The 22,678-nt window shown below is 41.7% G+C and overlaps 1 protein-coding gene across 2 annotated transcripts in view; it reads right to left on the bottom strand.

The window, feature by feature from the left end:
• Nucleotides 1–22,678, bottom strand: part of cpped1 (calcineurin-like phosphoesterase domain containing 1) — a 39,840-nt gene that overhangs the window by 15,537 nt on the left and 1,625 nt on the right. Inside the window, exons 1-5 of one of the 2 annotated variants that reach the window (XM_046069751.1) lie at nucleotides 22,083–22,299; nucleotides 18,044–18,262; nucleotides 8,577–8,749; nucleotides 6,173–6,298; nucleotides 5,847–5,979 (exon numbers count right to left, since the gene is read on the bottom strand). In XM_046069751.1, coding sequence (XP_045925707.1) covers nucleotides 5,847–5,979; nucleotides 6,173–6,298; nucleotides 8,577–8,749; nucleotides 18,044–18,262; nucleotides 22,083–22,146 — 715 coding nt within the window. In that variant the 5' untranslated portion in view covers nucleotides 22,147–22,299. Of the gene's footprint in view, nucleotides 1–5,846; nucleotides 5,980–6,172; nucleotides 6,299–8,576; nucleotides 8,750–18,043; nucleotides 18,263–22,082; nucleotides 22,300–22,678 lie in introns of those variants that run through there. The other variant, XM_046069752.1, reaches the window with a different exon arrangement.

The raw sequence follows: 22,678 nt of genomic DNA, 5'->3' as shown, positions 1-22,678 counted from the left end.
GATATGATGGATCAGTATACTAAGTCCGTACTTAGACAGAATTTATACCTGAGAGCAAAAAATGCAGCCTGCTCATTCATTTCAACGAGGCCGCTATGCCTTCTAGAGTTGTAAAATCCATTCTCATAGTATTAAATGTATATATGTATGTGTATAAACCACTGTGCACAATTTCAGCGTCTAATACGCCTTCAAACTCACAAATCTATCACTCAAACCGGCCTTCTTGCATGGTGTCATGTTGCTGGTAACTGAAACAATGCACTACCCATCAATGCAGCCCCTGCTTTCGGTCTGAATGCCCAGTAAGTCACCCCCATGAACCCTCACCTTTGGTTGCGGTAGAAATACAGAGTAAGACAAAGAAAAAGACAAAGAATAAGAGAGCATGATACAGAAAAGCAAAAAGCATTATTCAGCCTCATGATTAAAACAATGGGGTTAAAGGCTTAACCGTGGCCTCTTATCAAATCCCCAGTGGGTGATAAATGTCTCTTCGCTTTTGAACAGAGTAGTACCCTTGCTGATAAAGACAACCAGCGGCAAGAGAGAGAGAAAGAGTAAGAGACGGAGAGGGAAAGATGGAAGACTATGCAGAGGCTTATCTTCGCCTCTAATTAGCTACTGTATGTATAACTCTACAGCCGCTAGCAATGTTGTGAATTCCAATGAATTTCTCAGCTGCACTTTTTTCTACACATCCAACAGGGTTTGGAGGCAGCATGGAAGTGTCTAGCTTTCTTGCGTAGCTGTGCGTGCGTTCCTTTCGTCCTTGTTTGTATGTGTGCTGAAGGTAGGATATAAACCTTGGAGAAGGAAGAGGAGGGGGCAAAGAAATCTAATTACAGTAGTACCATCTATGAGGAGTGGAGAGCTGAGAGCACTGCTGAGATTTCTGCTACTCCACTTGCCTCTCGGAAAGGAGACGCCGGTTTCCAGCAATGGGAATTTAATTGGCTCTAAAGACATTCTGGATGCGCGTAAAACCTGTTCCAAATTCAACATCCTCAGCGAGCAAACAATCTATAATTTCTGCATGCCTCTGCTTGCAGTACCTGTATGCTGGCTGAGATGCATTCATACACTGAAGCCGGAGAGAGCATTATTTACTATGATTACGGGTAGGACAGTGACAAGGCAGCACAGAAGTACCCAGAGTAAGAGTAAAGAACTTCCTCCAGGCTTTTTAGGCTTTGTGTGATTGTTAACAAACTGACTGTACGATACAGACTGAAAAGTCTTCTACCGAGGAGTAAATACCACAAAAGGCGGTACAAACAAGTTGTCTTGCTGTTTTATTTAGTGGTTGTCATAACAGTTTGAAAAGCAACCAATAAATCTCAGACTTAATTGTGCATTTGAAACATGTCTTTTTCTAATAAGGTGCTTGGTTTAAACTCAAAACAGATATTAAACAGAGAGCAAGTGCACAATTAAAGGCAAGATTTAATATCAACCAAATCAGTCTAATATTAGAAACCATAGTAATTGCTTGTGCAATTAAAAAAGGGGATTGCACGATACTTTACTTGCCCAAGAGGGGGTCATCACACAGAGACAGCGTATCATTAATATGAGTTGGAATGCAGTCAACAGTTCCCAGGGTGGAACTGCTCGCTCTGATGAGCCACAGGAAGACTAATTGGTGTAGCACCTTTCCCATGTGCAGCTGTGCTGCTGAGATAACATATAGATACTTATACTACTGTAGAATATATAATGCACAGAGAAATGCCACTACATTGCAATTTATATGCAAAACGCACACGCACACACACAGACATGTACAAAATAAACTATCACGTGCACACAATTACTCAAACATCTCCCTACACACATATCCCAGGAGATGAAGAAGTAGCGACAGAAATGAAAAATACCTCAGTGAGGAAAAATCAATTAAACGTATTTCTTTGTCTGCAGGGGACTATACTCTCTATTCCAGTCATATGCCCCTGGAGTGGTGGGGGGCTGCAGAAGCCCAGCAGCAGCAATAACAACCTCACAAATGCTGAGCCAAATCCCCAGCCGCTGTAAGCCAACTGACACCACAAAAAGACACCTTTGAAGTGGTCCGAGAACTCAGTTACACATAGCAGTGAGAACTTATGAGGATTGACTTGATGCCAAAGACACATTTGTGTAAAATCCAGCGATTCCATTTCAAGGCCGCTTTCCGTAGAATTAGAATTACTAGACAAAGAATGAGGAAAGCCATCCAATTTTACCTCATTGTTCTTGCCAGACTGCTGTTTCGCGTTGCTGAAATAAGAAACAATAAGAGCTTTGAGGCAGCCAACTAAGAAGAATATCCTTTGTTTTTTGAGTTTTTTGAACAAAATCTATGTGTCATTGGTAAAAAGAAGCACTCTTAGAGAATCAAAGAGCTTTTCAGTGTTGTAAATTCTCTTTACACTATAAAACACATAATCCTTTATCTGTTGGTATAGCTACATTTGTCTTGCAGTCAAAATGATATGAGATCTGGCTGCACAAATAAAATAGAGATCTCATCCGTGCCAATGCTATGAGCGAGACTGGAAACTGAAGTGTGTGTTTGTGTGTGTGTAAGGTTAATGATCCTCTGCCCTTTATTGTAATGATGATAGCGATCACCGGAGTACAAGAGCACATCTGGAGGCTGCAGTGGTGAGAACAGACCAACATGGGAGGGAGATGATCCGTGAATAATGCAACGCAAAGGAGGGGATTCAATAGCCAATCAAGCCAATGTCCAGGAGAGACATAATTTACTACGGACAGATGCGACGAAACATAGCCCCTGACAGCACAGACATTAAGACAAACGGCACACTTTTACTGGCGCTCATTTTTCTTCAATATATAGTAAATAACATTTCCCAGTTTTATGTAATTTATCACTTGTTTCTATTGTTTTTTCCTGTAAAAAGCCTGCAGGCTCTCCAATGGGATAGTTTTACCAGGCGCTAGTTTGCCCTGCAGGAATCTCCTACTTTATTTAAGTTCCTACAGTTGGCAACTGATATATAAAAAACATAAAGCAAATCTGTGTTTCATGAAATATTAGGTGAAATAGAACCAAATAATTAATAAGCTCATCTCTCAAATCTTTAAAAACCACAAATATAAAACAACAAAAGTCTGCAGCCATGCTTGCGGCTCTATGATGCTGTACTTCTTCATGTTCACCATCTTAGTTCATCTTAGTGTGTTAGCGTGCTAAAATTCGCTAATTAACACTAAACACAAAGTACAGCCGAGGATGACGGGCATTTCATTACCAATATTTCCCTCCACAGAGCCACGCTGCTAGCATGGCTAAAATTGCTTTGTGACCAATATCCGGTGTGAATGTAGAGTAGCAGCTCCATCATAAATTGACACAGAGCACAGTGACGATCACAGTCAGTCTCTTTTACAATCATGCCTCAAGGACATCCTCCAGCAGATTCAGAGTACAGACGTTACAGCATCAGTCATCCCTAGTAGTAGATGAAGGAGAGCGCAGAAGGAGCACGAAAGAGAAAGTGGGGGATCAGGAGAGCAGAAAGAACTAAGAGACAAAGGCTTTTTCAACAATAACTCCTAATAGTTCCTTTTAACATTTGATTCCTGTTTTGTTGTCAAATCATTGGATTGTAGTTTTAGATTTTGTACATTTAGCGGACATATCAAAAGCTAACAATGACAAAGCTGTACTGCATTTCATAGCATTCCTGTAATTTTCATTTAGCAAATTAGGCTCACTTCCTCACTACTTATAGATTTCCTATGATTTGAATGGCTATGAATCTGTACATGACAAAATGAAGGATAACTACAGTACAACATCTGAGCAGTAGAAAGCCAGAAATGTCCAGACAAATTCAAGAGACGGAGCTTGACATTTTGCCTTGTGCCCATTGATATGTATGTGATAGGACTGGCCAGAGAGTAAAATATGACAGAGTTGATAAATCACAGAACGCCCCCAAAATTACATCACTTCTCTTGCAGTAATCGGAAGTACCAAATGTTGTACTTAACGCACATAAACCTTAACGAATATGCATGCCAACATGAGACAGTCATGTAGAGTACACAACTTTACAGCAAGCAGCAGCAAGTCATCAATTATTAATAACCATGTACAGTACATGTATGTATGTAGTTTACACAGTACTAAATGTATAACTGCTGGCAGGAAGTGTGAACAAGAGTGTGGGTGAGAAAGGACACTTGCTCATAGCATTTTCTGCACATACAGTAATACCCTCTCTGTTCCAGAGTACAAAAAGCCCGTATGGATTGCCCTTTCAATTTTTAAACACTGTTCCCTTAGAGGAGCAATCAATTATGAGAGTGATGGGTCATCAGACCAAAACAGGCCAACATGGTTAAATACATGCTGGAATAACGGCTGGATAATGAAATTAATACCATCCCCCGCCAGTCACCTTGATGCATGATTGAAAAGCATGTGTCCGTATGAGCGGTCTTGTCAATCAGTTGTGCAGAATTGACTGGATACTTGATGTGTATGTGGGTTGAGTCACTGATTTCTTAAAGACTTATTGTCCTTGTGAGTTTCCAGGCCTGATACCCTTGTATCAGTCTCTTATAAGCCGACAACAATGGAGTCTGATTATGGTATTATTCTTCTTATAGGGAGTGAATGCACTAATTAATTTAATTACGCATGTGTTGTGTGTGTGGGGCAGGAGCTCCTCCTGTGGTTCTGGTTAATGGCATATTAATCCTCTGGGCTGGGATCTTAACTGCGCTCCAGTTATATGTCCTAGAAATTAACAAGTTTAACAGGAATATCAGCTAAGAAGTATTAAGACGAGAAATTTAAGACCACTTCACAGTGGCCTAAATCCATCATTATAGAACATTCTGCAGATGTTGAGGTTTTGAGACGAGGCAGCTGCTTGACTTTTTAACAATAAAACTCAAAGTTTGAACTGTGTATCCCAACAAATATATATACAAATCTGGAATGACAAGACCTAGTAATTAGAAGAGACAACATATACTCTATGAGATGTTGATGTAAGGGTCCCTATACATTTTACACACAAATTCCGTACTTTTCTAGACTCAAACTTCCAGACGTCTTGGTGTATTTTTCAGACCGTATCTGAAATCTGAGTACAAATAGCTAGATGTTTATTATGTAAATAAATGTTTTTTAAATCCAACTGTTGTTAACATGTATGTTCAATATGTGACTATGTATGCTTTTATGTTGCCAAATAACTGCCAGAAGATTGTAGCTAGGTACTGCAGCTCATACAAATCAATTAACACTAAACGATTGTCGCTGTTCAGTCCACACTCCTATGTAGAAAGTTGGAAGTAAACTAATCGGTGCTACCTAAAATCATATTATCCTTTAACATATTGAATAAATAATATTATCCCATATTTTCTGTCTCTTTTATAAAAGAGAAGCGAAAACGAGTTGAAAAAAAGTTTAATACTTTAACTTTTCACGGCGTCAGTGCAGACTTCTTTATTCAGCAAACACAGCGAAATAGGTATTGTTTCCTTATGCAGAAAAGATCGTCCATTTACTTTTCTGTTGACTACGTCACCGCACAACTCAAATGTCCAGACAAGCTTAAGATATGCTTATTTGTAATTCTATGCAATTCAAACATATCGCCACATTTTCTTTCAAACTAATTTGGTCGCGGATGTCAGGATTTGATGCAGTTATGAGGCACCTGGAGCAGACAGTATGGTGTTGAGGCAGCTCTGCGTACGAGTGGGCGCTCAGTCGCACGCCATACTTCTTGAATTTATTTTTAGAAATTCAGCATTTAGAAGATGGTAGAAAGGTGAAAAAGCAAATAATGTGTACCTCCCTGCTGTCCTACCTGCCTTCTTGAACCTGTCCAGCAGGTTTTGTCTGACCACCCTCTGCAGGTTGAAGTAGTCGTCGTCCTCGTCAGGGCTCTTTAGGTACAGGGGAATGTGCTGGAACACCAGGATGTGCTTGGGTTTGGGTTCCTGAACAGAGACAGATGAGGTGAGGGATGGGTGCATTACTGATCTCCAAACACAAAATTCAATTGTTGCGTCAAATGGCTACAGATGGCAGCAGTTATTTAAAGGACCAGACACAGCAAAAGGAAGACGTTATCTAGCCAAACATCTTCATACATCAGACCAGAATAGAATCACGTCATTGATGCTATACTACCGTTGAGGAGGCAGCTCGGCTCAGCTGCTCCTCGAGCCACGTCTCCTGGGCATCCTTCAGTTGAGGGCAGGCAGAGGCGTCATAGAACAACTGGGAGTTCAGAACCAGGCAGAAGACTCCACCCACCTGAAACAATGGGAGAAAGAAACAGAGAGATGTGGTCGGTGAAGGTTTTTTTCCTTTAGTAATTAAATCAGCTCATTTTAAAAATGCCACTACAATTGCTTATACCCATGGGCAACATGAGACGTGAGCAGGGCCTTTGGGGTTATGGGGGGCTCGTGGCATTAAAAAAGGTAATCATGGGTAGAAACATGAAAAAAAACTTTGTATACATGAAAGTATTCCTATATGTAGATGCTGAGTGGAAATTAAGCATCAACCATGATTTCACAAGGTCAGAAGAAGCCTGTCGACGCAGAGATGGGGACTCGGACTCGAGTCCGACTTAAGTAAAAGAAGTGCTGAACGCAAAATAGGTTAGTTAACTGAGGTTAGTAAACATGTTTAGCTCAGCATTGGCCATCTAACGTTAGCTTGGTTCTTGTTTCAGCTATGACCTACGGGAGGTTAACTCCGACTGTCCTTTGTTATGAAAAGATGATTCAATTCAATTTCAATTCAATTTTATTTATATAGCGCCAAATCACAACAACAGTTATCTCACAGTGCTTATCATAAAAGAGCAGGTCTAGACCGTACTCTATGATGTTATTTACACAAACCCAACAATTCCCACCAAGAGCAAGCACTAGGCGACAGAGGCAAGGAAAAACTTCGTTTTTAGGAGGCAGAAACCTCGAGCAGAACCATGGCTCAGGGTGGGCGGCCATCTGCCTCGACTGGATGAATGAGTTTACTTGCCAAACTTGTGGTGGTCCATTAATGTAATCATTTACGTCCTGCTGGCAGCTGTCACGTTAATTATTAACATTGGCTGCAAACAGGTTACAGGTTTATTGTTGAACATGTAATGCTACAGTTTTATGTAGTTAGCGTTACACTGGGTTTGAGAGTCTGCGGGGTGTGTTGACTTACAGTAGGCTAGTTAATAAGCTGTCATTAATTGCATTGCAAATTAAATGGTTGTGCTCTGTAACTGAAAAACAGGTTACAGTTACAGAATTCCTTATAGCTACGCAGTGTTATAAGCAGTCTGATTGAACACAGCAGGTGATATACTACATTCATTGTAACCACAAGTGACTTGAGACTTGGTCTCTAGCTCAAACACTTGTGAGCATCTCTGGGTTGACGTAGAACATTTTTCAGTTTATCAGTGCTACTGACTTTATTTTGTTTTGCTGTGTTGTCCTGGTTGTGGCCCCGCACTAAATTTAATTCTCATATTAACGCATCAATAGAAGCATATTTTTGTTTTGTTTTTCAAAGGGGCACTCCACTGATTTAGATTTTAGTTTTATTATGTTTAAGCCCAACTTTATGCTACTCCTTTAACTAAAAATAACCTATGCTGTACATGATATGCACAGAGCCAGTAAAGTCATCAACATTAAGGGTGTACTCACACCAGGCGATCCGTACCGTACCCGAGCACGTGTAACGCCCAAAGTCCGGTTTGTTTGACCAGTGTGATCGCTCCGTGCCGTGCCTGGGCCCACCTCTTCAAGTGGGCCCAGTTTGGCTGGACTCCGGCGCAGTAAGCATGTAGTGTGATTGCTAACTGTCCCCGAGCACGGACCCCCGACACAAACTCCACTGTGCCGTTTTAGAGAGAGTACTTTTTTTTCCATGAGTGCAGTGCTTCCCACAGAATGACAGTTGATACTGACTTCCGCCTATGTAGGCTACAGCGTGCTTACCTGGACAACCCAGCTGTGATCTAACGTTAACATAGCTCTCTTTATTAGCTAGGCTCCTTACATGCTTGCTAATAACTTTTTTTTAAGTGGGTCTCTGACATTGACGGTTGTGTTGGACAGATTTGTGCAGCGGTGTTTATGAGAGAGAGAGGGAGAGACAAGGTGATGCGCAAATATATGCACAGCACTCTGCAATCAACTACGACTAGTAAAAAAAAACAAAATCACACATCAATATGTGGCGGTCGGCATTGATACTGTGGTCGCCACAAACAAATCAATGTATGGGAAACACTGACTTAGTGATGACGTAAATGTGCTCCGGCTCGGATCATTAGCCGCAGTGTGAGCGCAGGCCAGCGGGGGAGTGGGGAGGGGGGGGCAATTGTGCTCGAGCACGGTACAAGGCAACCGGGCCTCGTGTGAGTACGCTCTAACGGCAGGGAGAGGGTATGCGGGGAGAGGGTATGCGTAAGGCATGCATGCATGAGCATCTAGGTTAGAGCCTTTAGCATATTTTGGCCCATGGTCTTGATAAGCCTCCAAGCCACTACAACTAAATGTCTTGGGTGTCTGCTTACCCAGAAACTAAAATAGTCATTCCCCCAAGCACTGCAGTAATGCTCCACTGTCCTTGGGGTAGGGGTGTTTCCCAGGTCATGGTTCCCACTCACAAATACCAGCGGGATGGAGGGATCTGTCCCCATCAAGGCGGCCTTCAGGTCTCGCTCCTGATCTTCTCTGTATGGGGTGTCTAGGGTTGAAAAAAAGGGGAACTCATTTTCACAACAAGAAAGACAGTGATGAAAAAAATCCACATAGAAAAACAAAACAATATTGACTTGGGTGAGAAAAATCAATGCTTGATTATTAATATTGATAATAACATCTTAAGTGGACGAGATAAAATGAGTCGAGGAGAGAAATTTATATGAATGTTGATGAAAAGTGTCAGGTTGAGAGCGTGAAGGGTCCTACAGGCGAGAGTTGCCCAAGGGAAGGGGGATTATTTGGATAATAACGACGACAGCTCCGAGAATGATCAATGCTCTGTACAGCTTGACTTTATATCACCATGGTTACTGACATGATGAGTAGTGTTCTGGTGCAAGCTGCCACGGCAAACCAAACCTTTCTGCTGAACTGAGCGCAATCACATCTTCAGATACACAAGGCTGTTGCTTTTACAAGATCTTTCCAATGAGTTTATTTGTTTGCTGTGTTAAAATCAGGAGTACTGAGCCTGGAGTTCAGGAAAAGGAGAAGCGTGCATAAAGGAATAAAGACATGTTTTGAGCTAAATTAATTCACTCCCTGCATAGGTAAAGGGCAGACAACAGGTGAGACTAAAATCTATTTATAATTTAGAATATATATCAAACAAAGCTATGAGCCTCTGCTCTTAATGTATTCATTCCTCTCCCTCTTCTCCGCTCTTTTCCTCTTTATTCATCTGAGCAATTATTTTACTGGCCTACTTTTGGAGCAAACGTTTCCTTGGATGTTTGGATAGGACTCATTACATAAGAGCCTTTTTTCTTTTTCCTGAGAGAACATCTTGTGCATGACAGAGTGAGAGAATGTAATGTTTAAAACATCGTTTTCACCTGTCTCTCTCCTATAATTAAGCTAGACTGTCAGGACGTCAAATCACTAAAACCCACAAACATGCACTCAAATACGAGACACACAAAGACCCTTTTTGTTCTTTTTGAGTCTATGTGACACTTTTATTACAGCATTCATTTTCAGGTTTGGAGAGTAACTACTTCTGTGCTATAAAATGTTCACAGATCATCTCTAGTAGTCAACAATGTCGTAAAGTATTGCACCTGATTGGCTAGCCTAACAGAAATATTGTTAAATAATTGACTCTCTTGGTCTGGGCAATTAAACATGTCAGCGATAACTTACCACGTGTCAATAAAAAAATGGAATGTAATGTCGTCGTGCATTTGGTTCTGTAATAATGATACAGTAATTATTTCATGGATTTTACAAATTCATTTGCATAATTTTGTTCCAGGAATGTGCCATTAAATGTGAAGCAGTTTTATCTTTCTTATCAATTGACAGTGTTATCAGTGATTATCAATTAATAAATAAGTGCCAATGGATTTCCAGTGGGTGATGTGTAGTGCAAAAAAACCCAAACATCTAGTTTGGGGAGCTGACGGTTTGAAGCAGCACTGATGAAATGAAGACAGCTGAGGCCAAAACAATGTGTACTAATTATTCCAAAATCACAATATTTGACCGCTGCCACAATGACGTACAAAGAAAGGCAGCCACACTAATGAAGCTGGGACAGAGAGTAGGGGGTGCAAAGGTTGTCATTTGAAATGCTGAGGCAATTGTTGCAGCTGCAAGCTCACAATTAACCCTGCTGTTAGAGACAATTGGATTTTAATAGATTTTAACAATTTATTTACAAGTGGATAATTTCTCTTGTTTCCATTTCTATAAGGTCAGTTTTCTCTGAAGTATTCAGTAAGCTTAGAAAATCTAGAGAGGATAGTGAATGAGAAGCATCCTACCTTCTTTTAAACACTATCAATGTGCCCTTTGGCAAGGCACCTGACCTTGTCAGCTGCTCCAGTGGAGCTGGTCGGCAGCTATAAACAGAAAAAAATGTTTTATGCTTGACACCATCTGAGTGTGAATGTGTGTAATCGAGAGAGTGTGAAGCAGGATGGGGTTCAACAAGAGTATGTGGCCACACTTTACTTTCCCTGGATAAAAAAAAAAACGTGAAAAAAAATAGCAGAGGTAGCCAAACACAGCGGCAGGGACACTGCGCTGCCTTCTGCTTGCTCACACCTCCAGCTGCCTGGCCTCAACTACAGCCATCCGCTAACATGGCAATACCCATGAATCATCCCTCAGCACTACACAGCGCAAACCAATCCTCAACCACACAGTACCCCATCAATTTGCATTTGAGACACCTTGCTTTAAATAAATGAGGAGCGATTGTGGGCATGACAGCATTAAGGCGCCAGGCAGTTTAACATTTGTAGGTTGTTTAGATACATATGCCCTGCTGCAGATGGAAAGTCTGGACTGCCTATTTACTATAAATCCAGATTCATACTTATCTAGTTAGATTTGTCAATGAACATATCCTCCTTCACCACTGGTAATAGTGCCATACAACACTGAGCAAATAACCACTTGCTTAGAAAGGTGTAGAATACAAGGGGGAGTAGAGGATTTGTGATTTCTGTAAAGTATGCCCGATTTGAAAAAAAATGACAAAGGACATACAGAAGAGAGTAGTAAAATTCTGCAGGTGGGTTCACTTAAAAAATCATCAGGATTCCTTGTGCACAGGAAATAATAACGGCTCATGAAAGATTTTATGAGGAATTGATTTATATGCATACATTTGCTCACCCTTCCTCTTCTGGAATAAGCAAGATATGTGCAGAGTAGGGTATACGGAAATAAAAGCACAATGCTCCTCTCCGCGCTCTCCAGAGCTCTGACTGAAAGGCCTTGTTCACTTAATGAGATTGCAACACTGCGATTCTCAACCCTTGACAGGAGACTTTGACAGCTTCTTGTTGAGCCTGTCCAACACTGTAAGCACTTCTCTCAATTTCCTCTAAATTCTGGCTGTCGAGACTGCACATGCCTTCAGTGCGTGGGGTCTTGCTGTCGCATACATCTTCTGCACTTAAACAACTGTATTTTCAATGTGTGGGGGCCTTTGTGACTAGCTCGAGCATGTACTGGCATTGACGAGCTGTGATGTGGCAGTTGCCAACAGTTTATGAAAAGATGGTTGACGGGATGAAGTCATATTAAACGTAGCCTACAACCTTTCACACACACCTAACCTAGTTACATTATGCTGGGAATGCTGGATCAATCATGTAAGAAATTCACAACAAACACTGTCAGCTGTCACCATTAAACTAGAGGTGTCCTGAGCTGATCCTCAGGACCGGGGATATTTTAAAGGATCGTATTGAAGTGTGTACGGTTAGTGCATAACAGCGCTGGTAAGTTCTGACACCCATATTGGCAAAATAGCATTACAGGACTTCCCTAAGCTCGAACTCAAACTCTCTCTTTTTGATTAGCAAAGAGCAGTCTACAACGTGAAGGTATGAGATCCTTTAGTGGTCTAACTTAGAGGAGACCCCAAGACAAGCCCTGAGCATGATGGGAGCATGATAGGAGGACATGGCTGGGGAGATGGACATCTGGGCTACCTGAAGTAGTCCGCTGTGAATGTGTCCGGATAAGCCTACAAAAGCAGATAGATGGAGAGATTCACCCTGACATTTACCATGGTTGTCTTACAGGGTCTAAAAACATCTTTTCAAGCTGACATTTTGGACTGTATCTCCTGGGCCCCTATGAAATGGTGAAGGATAAAAATGGAAACAGAGACACGTTTCTAAATTTCTACATTCCTGGCAGTCTCAAACCCCCTAAGAATCCTATTACTAACTACAAGCCACTGGCCGATCTCATTAGCTAAACACACAGAACCTCCCTGCTTACCCCCCCCCCCCAAAAAAAATCCAAAATGCTTCCACATGTACAAAAACAAATTCTCCTTAGGCATCTTCTCCTCTACTTCAGAATCCCACAGAGAGCCCCATTTTATCTGCCTTCAACAGCAATTAAACAGGATTCCACAGTTACAGAGATGGGACAGGGAAGTCCCAAGGTAACCTTTACTTCACCTTTTTGGAGTTTTACACACGCACATGCACACACGCAGACGCCGACACATACTTGAACACTTCTCCCCGCTGTATCATGCGTAACATCCCTCACGAACCCTCTGAGACAAAGCCTGAATCCTTTGTAGTGCTCATTAGGAGAGTGTTAAGTCCAGCGTGTTCCTCTAATCTAATCAGCTCTGTATCCCCCCCCCACACCCCCCCAACCTCCTCCCTCCAACCTTCTCCCTTGCTCTTTATCCTCTTCATTTGTCAGCTTTGAAAATAAGTGAGCAAAAGACACAGGAGGGGGAAAGTGAGTGAGGGAGAGGCAGAGAAAGAGAGGCAAGATTGAAGGAAGTCCTTGAGATGAGAAAGCCTCTCTTGGGGGTTAGCTTAGATTGGAGAGGAGACAGGGAATTGGGATCAAGGAACATTATATCAGCAAAGGTCTGGATAACACAACAACGGTGGAACAAACGCTGGCATTTCTTTACCAAGCATGACCTAAGATTATTTAGTTTCAGGAAAGGGGACTCTAAGTTGTGGACCACTGTGATGGGATGCAAATAAAGCCTTTGAGTCCATCAGGGTTCCCCTCCATCTTGTGTGAATAAGCCCTACTAATTTCCACTTCTCCGGCCTAATAAAAGGAAGGAAATGGCCTAAAGCGCAAACCCAGTATTGACGAACACGGTGACCCTTATGTTTTTATTGTTTGCTCCAGAACAATCACAAGGACAGACAGACCTTTGGATTCATCCACACTAGCTTTAATTTACATGGGTGCTTCAAATAGATTCATCAGAGGAAAGAATAAATCAGCATGTTTGTGTATGGTGTTGGGCTTGCAAATTAAGGTTGTCAAAATAAGGTATGAGGCCGCAGCTGTTTACTAAAGAGAACAGACAGATGAGAGAGAAAGACCAAGAGGAGAGAGCAAGAAAAGAAAAGAGAATGAGATAGAGAGTGTGAAATCCGTGGGAACAGAAATACAGTTGCCAATTTCCTGTCGCCGACAGGCAGCAGTGTTGACAATGCCGGTTGACAGCCAGCTTCCCCTGGCCGCCACCCATTCATTCTGTATTGTAAATAAACAGTTTAAGGGGAAATGTCAGCCGAGAGACGTTAGGAGCGGCTCCGGCTATAACAGGTCTTCCCTCCTCTCTACAGAAGCAGCAGCCCAGTTGCCAGGCAAGTGACGGACGTGGTGAATAATGAGGATGGCACACACAACCTGCTCTGTTACGGCTGACAGTAACAAGGGCTGATGCCACGGCATTTAAAGGTCCCCAAGGTCTCGCAGTTTAAACCCCATGCTTACCAACTTATTAACTGTGCATCTGGAGGGAGGGGAGGGGGTCAGTCATGGAGATGATAAGGATACAGTGACTCCTACAGCATGACCCTTAGATGATGGGGGAGACAGCTCCAAGAGTGTTCATGAATATCCCAGTGCAGATAAAACTGGTGGTCTTTATGACCCACAAAAAACAGAAGAGGAAGGGTTTATCTGTGACTAAGCCAAGCCAGATATGTGTTGCTTATGAACAGTTTGCCTCGAGTCAAATTTTAGAAACAGGGGCCAAGGACATTTTACAAATGACACACTGCACCACATAAGCAAATATTCTACTTCTGCTCAATAACTTGCGCCAATAAAAGAGACAGACCGAGAGACAGGAAATGCAGAGATGGAGAGAGAGACGGGCTCGCCTGACGACATCTTTCTTGTGCCCATTTCTTGAGGCCAGGCAGCCAGACAGGCAGCTCATGCTATTCCTTAATTGGCATGCAAAGGTAGTTTGCATTGGTTGGCGGCTTGTGGCTCTTTTTGTTGAACATTAACTCTGCAGTGGGTCCTGCCAGCCTGGCCCTCTTACCCTGTTATCTAATCAGGCAGCTGGACACAGAAAAACACGCACATCACGCCGCAGTCACTCATTTCATTACAGTTACTTCAATGAAAGCATCCCGTAGCCACTAATTCCTGCCAGTCTACACAGTCATGGGCTTTTAGAGAAACACAAGTATTGTCTACAGCTTTAAAAGGTATTTTACTTTATAAGTGGAATGAGCCGGTTTATGTTTACAGGCTAGAATTAATCATCACATCTCTGTCATCGCCGAAACAGAGACACAGACACAGAGAAGGGAGCACAGGAACACATCATGAGTCAAACACGGGATGTCAGTTGCAAACGAGATGGGAAATCAGCAGCAAAATTATTATTTTGTTTACTCGACCAGCTGGAGGTAACCAACTTTTTCAAACCCAGTTCAATTCTGAAAATCTATTTGTTTGGCTAGACAGTGAAAGCATCTGGTGAATTAAGGAAACCAGCTGCCACAGTCAGCTCGCTGTCCTGGTTCCAAGACATCTAACATGTCTAACTCCCAGCTCAAGATTGATGGAGAGAGACCAATGTTCACTATTGTTAGAAATTACTGACAAACTAAATGATTAAATAAAAAGGCCTCATATTCTCCATCTGCAACCAGTATACAGTAAAGTTGAAATTTTACCTTCTTACAAACAGCTTGAAGGCAGCCAGGTGCTTCTGATAATTAAATATTGCATGCTCTCACATGGGGTTAAAACATCAGACCCCCTGTTTGCAAACTAGACTTTATGAACAGAGCAGAAAATGTACATGTACATAAATATTTGCTTATTTAATATATAATCATATCAAATTGCTATTTAAGCGTCTAATTATATAATTATTTATGCCTTTAAATATTTAGGTGCTGTTTTTTGTAGGTTTGTTGACTTTGAACAGGACTTTAAAATGTGGTTGGTCTAATCAATAGTCAAAATCTTCATCAGCACTGAAACTATGCTTGAGAATAGCCAGAAGGCCTGTGCTATTTCATAGATAAATATCAGCTGCTGTCATAGGGGAGTATGTTGTTTACAAACTCTGGCTGGAAAACAGCGAAGGCTGATGTTCAAACCTCTGTATATTATATTCTGTAGCTGAACCATCCCAAAGCTCATGTTCTTTGCGGAGTGCATTAATCAGATTAGGACTCTCGGAGGACATCTATAGGCATCTACATATACGCACGTATTCCAATATTTTTAGAGACTGATGAATGTCAGAAAGATTGCTCTGCTTCTGCTTACAACATATATAACATAATCTGCACTGCAGCAATGGACTACTACATGAGGCGCAGGAAGGTTTGAAAGGAGACTTGCTACATTCTTTGTATTGACTCACTTTATATCTGTAAATGGCACAATTCAGTATAATAAAACACCATGGCTTTTTTTTATGTGTCCTTTATGGTTTTATTAAATATGTTGGTCAAATGCCATTCTCTATTGTCAGACATGCATAAATGCATTGATTTTGCAGGCCATCGCAAACCAATCCTGCCTGCTGCACAGGGGTCAAAAATGACAGTTGCATCTCACAGTGAGACTCAGATTAAACTGCATGCCTATTTGGAGTCTATATATGACAGAAAAAGCATGCAATTTTTAATGCTTTCATTCAGAAACATTATTGCCACATTTTACTATTATGACAAATATATCTGAGATTTGCATAATAGCTCCTTTCAGAGCAGCTTTCCTGCCTTATCAGAAAGTCATCTCACGCTGGGCAGGTGAAAAACTAAAACCCACAGTGGAAATAGAGTGCGTGGAGTCAGCTTTAACACTGCTGATCAGTCTGACCTCTGCACATCACAAGGTTGAAATATCAGTACAAATGCCTGATGTGTCAGAGATAAGATATGTGGTAAGTTTAAGTAATCATCCATTTATCAGTTTAAACTGAATGACACTTCAGCTTGCAAAGGCTATGATGGTCACTCACAAGTGAAAAGCACTCAGCCGCAGCTGCAATAGTCTACACCAAATACACTGCGAGTAAAGACTGGTATGGTAACAGGGAGTATTGGTTTGTATGGTGGATTTATAGTTATGTGTTATAGCTTAGCTATGGAGCTAACACACAGAGCTGATGAGCATCTCCTCAAAATCTCAAAACCACAGCAGCTACGGAGATACCACGCGGTGACGGCAAGAACTGCAATTGGTCAGCTTTGGTTGCTTGTGTGCATAACGAGTTTCTGATCCCCCGAAGAAATTGTTAATAGTGGCATTATACAACATTAAGCAAGTTAAAGAAAGTGTCTCTAATCGGTTGCTTTTTAATAACACACATCTAGCAAAGCCATCTCCACAGCAACCCTTCTGCTTACTGCGATTGCTGCTCTGCAAGCATGTAAAAATGGCAGCAGCAATATCTGTCTAGAGTTGTGGTGGTAGTGATATTATTGTGTGCAATGTGACGCTGAACTACAAACACATACCCTGACCCCTAACCCTAATCGGTGTAGTACAAACCCAGCTTAAGCATCATTGCATTTAGATGTATGGAGCTTGGGGTTTCATTAGACAGATCAATAGATTAATACTAAACATGGGTTGCAGAGATGACTTAATGTTCTTGCCTGGAAGTTCAATTTCACCAGAGGTAAACTGTTAAAGGAACAACTGATGAAAATCAATAAGATGTCAGTCATTTCATGAAGCTGTACTGCGTGTATGAAAGCAGGACGCAAATCCCAAAGTTCAGCAGTTGTTTGTTTAAATTTTTTGGTTTGATGGCTGATAACATGATTGCACAGCCCATCATTTAACAGCCCAATTCAAACGAGGTGATTGGCAAAACGGTGTATAGTGTGTGAAATCACAGCTCATGTTTCTAAATAGTTTGCTGTTATCTGTAATTAGAGAGAGCCATTTAAAACACTTTGAAATAAGTGTTGCATTCTCATGAGCCTGAGTGATGCAGCAGATGCCACGAGGTAACGCTCATGGGACCACTGCTGTGTCATCTGGTCTGACTAAAAGGGGAGGTAATGCTCACGTGACTGGCATCTGTGAGTTCACATCATTTCCTCCAACATTAGGTGGATAATTGGCTGCTACTCTGGTTGATGCCAATATCTTGTTTTTACTGTCCATACGGCTGTGTGTCCACTGGGAACCTCTTTTCGCTGCTGTGGCTTGTTTTCAGCAGGAAGCATGTGCTGTTGTAGTTTCTCTGCAGCTGTCAGAACTCGTGTATTTATCGCTCGGAGAAGTTAAAAATATTTCAGTGTTTGGCAAAAAAAAGCAATGTACTTCAAAGAGCGTTTCATCTCAACAGCAGGACCCGCACTTGGTGCACGCACTAAACACCTGTTGAGCGCTACTAGCTAAAATATGTCTTTACTGTGTGAAAAACTGAAATGACAGCTTAATCATTTTTGGCAGTAGTCATGCTCTCCTGTAGTTCTTCCAACCTTCATTTTCTAAAATATAATTTTAAAGTGCAGTGCATGTCCTTTATGTGCTCTATCCATACCGGGCATGGCATGGACCAGGTCGCCACACAGCACCATGAACCTTGGCCTGGGTCGGAGCTGGTTCACTGCCTCCACAGCCTGCTTGGTGAGCTCAACCTCCTCGGCCCACTCGTCCCCTCCGCCATCACAGTCGCCCTCCCTCCAGGCCTTCATCAGCCCGAGTTGGGGGTCCGCGGCCTGGATGAAGTAAAATGGTCCCGTCCACTCACGCTCTGCATCTGGAGCAAGAAGAGACAAGAATGGACTTTGTGTCGACAGAGTCGAACACTGATTATTACCAAGACCACGATGCAATATAATTTTATTTAAAAGCTACATCAGGCAGCTTTACATGCTATTAGGCAAATGGAAGCAAGGAAGAAAAAAAAATGGTGACTTTATCAAAGCTGCACTAAATAATAGATAAATTTACTACATATAATAAAGAAAGGTGTTGCTCATAGTTCTTCTCAGCTCTACTGGGCATTTTAGCATATTTCAGCTTATTGTTTGGGTTTTACAGCCCTCAACTTTAAGATTTTACAATCTTGTTAACCTCATTTCCAACAGCGGCAGGCAGTTGTTTTCTTTACCCACAATATACTTATTGTCCAGCACCAAACTGCAAGACAAAGAAAATTAGCGACTAGCTGGTAAACAGGGTGGAGCATATAGCAGCTTGAGAACCATTGCAGGAGTTACTGAAGAATACAACAGCGCTAAGTGGAGAGTGAATATTGGACATAGATTCATCAGGTGGCCAAAAACACGACTCTAAGTGAATGAAAATGTTGCTCAATGTCTGCTGGATGTGTAAATAAGCGACTGTTTGCCAACACATTCACCACAACAACTTCATAAGGGGATAAAATGTCAATGTTGTGTTAACACATCACCTCTTGGGATCAATAAAGGCTTATCTTATCTTACAGCTTGTTGCACTGCCACCAAATAAACAAATAAATCAATATAGACTTAATATTGTATTGCATTTATATTGAAACAAAATACATGAACTCTTATTTATTTCACTGTGTTAGAAGGCTGTTTTACATGAACAAAATGCAACACTTATTTTAGGTTCTCATCCAGTTTGATAAAAATTTATCATCGATTTACACCTACTCGATGGGGAACCAGCTTGAGCACCTGGTGTGGAAGTAAGTGTACACACAGGCCATCTTTACAGAAGAATTTTTCATGACAAATATACAGAGAAACGGCAATTGATACTAATTTACAACATTAAATTACAACATTAAATTCAAAATCAAAGTGTCCATGTACCCATTAATGGAATCTGCATTATAATCAGGTACTTTAGCTCATTCGCTTCGTATCAACTTCAAATTCTTGCAGCATCTGAATATTTTAATTTCAATACGTTGAGGTTAACAGAACATAGTGAAATGCTGTACTTGCTCAGTACAGTGCACAATGTAGTACGCAGAAACATTAAAGCTTTAGGGATTAGGTGTCATCTCAGCCTTAGTCATTCAGCGGTATAAGGCCTGCTGTGAAGGCTTCATGTAGAAGCCTTCTATTCATTCTTGGAATTAACGCAACACTTGATTATCAGGATGATCAGGACTTAGGGGCCGGGAAATGAAGAAGGGGAGCGGGGAGGGGACTAACGTACAGCCTTTTGTTAAAGCTGTACATGCTCACTCCCAGTGCTAAATAATTAACAAAACAGCTACATGTTGAAGCTTGAATGGCGAAGAACAAGCGTTTTGCATAATCCTGATATTACGTAACCGAAGGTGCCCTACAGTCTGATCACTCTCTCCAATTTTCATTAACAAGCCAAACCATGTAAGGAACGGAAGCAGACACTCAACACGGCTTGGCTGATGGCAATGACAAGGTTTGACATTAAGGACACAGGAGAAAGCCCGGCAAAGTGATCTGGAAATGGAGCTCCCCTTGTTGCCCGCAAATGGACAGATGCTAAGAGCAGGTGTAAACAACAGCTTTCTGCTCCACTCATTTAGTTTCTGGAGGATGTGGAAGCAGTACTGTAGTTACTGTGGAGAAAGCGCCCATCTGCATTCTGCACAGATCCCCTCACTCACACTCAGCGGGGGCCACGAGCTATTCAGCATCCTCTGTGTTTAACATGCTTTCCATGTATCTCTCTCTCACACATGAGTTTATGATAATTCTGTCCTCCAGAGAAAGTTGAGCAAAGATAGGGAAAAAGAAAGAGCAACAAAGAGTGTGTCACTCCTGCAGCAGACGAGTAAAAGCTTAACAATGATCCCCTCGATGTAACTGACATTTATGAAACCATGAGGGGAAACACGTTCTAGTTTTATGATTATCATTATCATCTCATCAACTAAATTACTTTAGAAATGCCTCCAGTCCAAACTGGCCTGGCCTTCATCTTAACTAATGACTAGACAGAGAGGACTGCTGAGGAAGTTTGAATTTAAAGAGCTGCCATAACCACTGTAGTATGAAGTTAAGTTTCCTGCTGTGATGTAGGCTTGACTTCATCTCAGAAGTCTATGACAGTCCACCAGCATTTACTTCTTGAGAGAATGCAGACTAGGCCCGTCTTTAAAACAGATCAAATACTTTGATCAGATTATCTTCAACTCTTGCAGCTCAGCAGAATAGTCTCTAAACTTGGTCTCAGCTTAGGAGCGTTTGCATATGGAAATCCTTATCTAACAATACAAACCTCAGTAAGCAGGTCATACCTGCTCTTCTTTGCGAAGGCATGTTTTCAAATCACACGGGCACACAACTGTGCATGTTGGTCCGACTCCTGAGTTATTAACCATCTGCTTTTTTTATATGCCCCTAACGACATGCACAATCTGTAAAGATTTTATGAAGCTGCAAATCCTGCAAGTTTTTTGTTACACTGGGCATACTTTATAGCAGTGGTTCTCAAACTTTTTCACATCAAGGACCCCTAAACTGACACAAATTAGACCACGGACCCCCATTTGATAAGATTTTGTCCCAGGAACGCCCATCTGATTGGATGTTGGCTTTTAGATGTTTTATTACTAAAAGTGTATGAAATCCATGACCAAAATAGTCATGCGTTCACTCACTATGTTACTTATGGATGTAATTATAGTGAAAATAAAGGATTCCCCGTTTTGCTGGGGACCACCTGGAACCTCCTCAAGGACCCCTGGAAACCGGCAAAGCTCCCGTTACATGACAGGAGATTTGAGGTGGCAGCTTTGTGTGTCTGGCTGTACTGGTCGAGCACAACATAGATTGCCACAGATTTCTCAGGTGGCAGATGGAGCCCTCTAAACAGAATTAATCACCACTTGAAATGAAAGCACAAGGGGGCTTACTTTTACAACAAATAATAAAATACTGAGCATTTCAATTTCTTCCTCCGAGTTCCCTTAACCAAAGCCCTATAGAGAGAAGGGCTCTGCCTTAAACTAGCTGGAACTAAACAGACATGAAAGGTAGAAATTGATGGTGTGAATCCTTGAATATCTTAACCACAGAACTACACATTTTATTAATGGAACATTTTAAACTAATTTAATCAACTTAGATAAGGTCTGCCACGGTGGCAATACTTAAGGTTTTGCTGCAACTCCTCCTGAAAAATGCAGAAGTGGTTAAATGTTGCTGCAGAATTAAAAGTCCTCATAAGAGCCTGAGGATTCAAAGTAACGTTAGTGGACCAAGCTACATTTTATTAACCCACTTACATTACCAGCAACTATAACCTACGGCCTTTAACAGCAGGCTACAGCAAAACCGGGTGACTGTTTTGCTGCACTAATTTGATTAATTTACGCTAACGTTACTAAAAACAGAGCAAAAAAGTATTCACTATTCATACGCTTTATTTTGCAAACCTAAGTTAGCAAGCTAGCTAAAAGGATAGACAGCCTTCACAACGGTGACCCGGTTTTTAAAACAAAGCTAAACAAAGTGACTGCGTTTGCTCTGTCAGACCACTGACCTGTAGCCAACAACAGCAACTTGTGTAACAGCCAAGTTAGAGAGAGCGTTGGCTCACGGATTAGCTTGTATGTTGGCTAAAGAAGCTAACGACAGTCGGCTAACCTTCAGTCAGTCCGCTGAATGTCCGATGTTTGGCCCTGAGGAAGATATCCTCACTCTCAGCCATAAGTTCCAATGGTTACAGAGTTGTCCGAGCAGAGTACCGTGTGACTTCTGAGCCTGTCAGAGAGTGTTAAGCTGCTGCTGGGTCGCCTCAGCTGTCTTTGCGGCTGGCACGCTATCGGCGGTCGACTACACTGCCTGGCTGTGACTGTGTGTGACTTTAGCTGCAGCGGCACCCAGCGTGGCTGCAACATGCAGTAATAACACAGCATGTACAGGCAAACGCGCTTTTATTTATCTACTCTTTAATTATTTACGCTCGGAATAGCAAACCAGGTACTGCCTTTAAACTTTGCTGTTTTAATTAGTCTACAACATGTTATATTTAAATTGTGTATACTGAATTCCCAAAACGAGTTTACACCACAGGGCAGCCCAGGGATCACTGAGGGCCCTGTAGGACATCTGGAAATTAGTAAACAACCCAGTTGTGCTATCATTTTACCACAATTGGATGGACATTCTGTCAAAATGACGATTATAACACGGTATTGACTCTATGGGATAAGCACGCACAGCTCCCATGAAAAAGGCTG

The sequence above is a fragment of the Micropterus dolomieu genome, linkage group LG14, assembly GCF_021292245.1.
Source record: "Micropterus dolomieu isolate WLL.071019.BEF.003 ecotype Adirondacks linkage group LG14, ASM2129224v1, whole genome shotgun sequence".
NCBI classification, from domain to species: Eukaryota; Metazoa; Chordata; class Actinopteri; order Centrarchiformes; family Centrarchidae; genus Micropterus; species Micropterus dolomieu.
The sequence above is the reverse complement of the archived record's forward strand: the minus strand, read 5'-3'. Positions and strand labels throughout refer to the sequence as shown.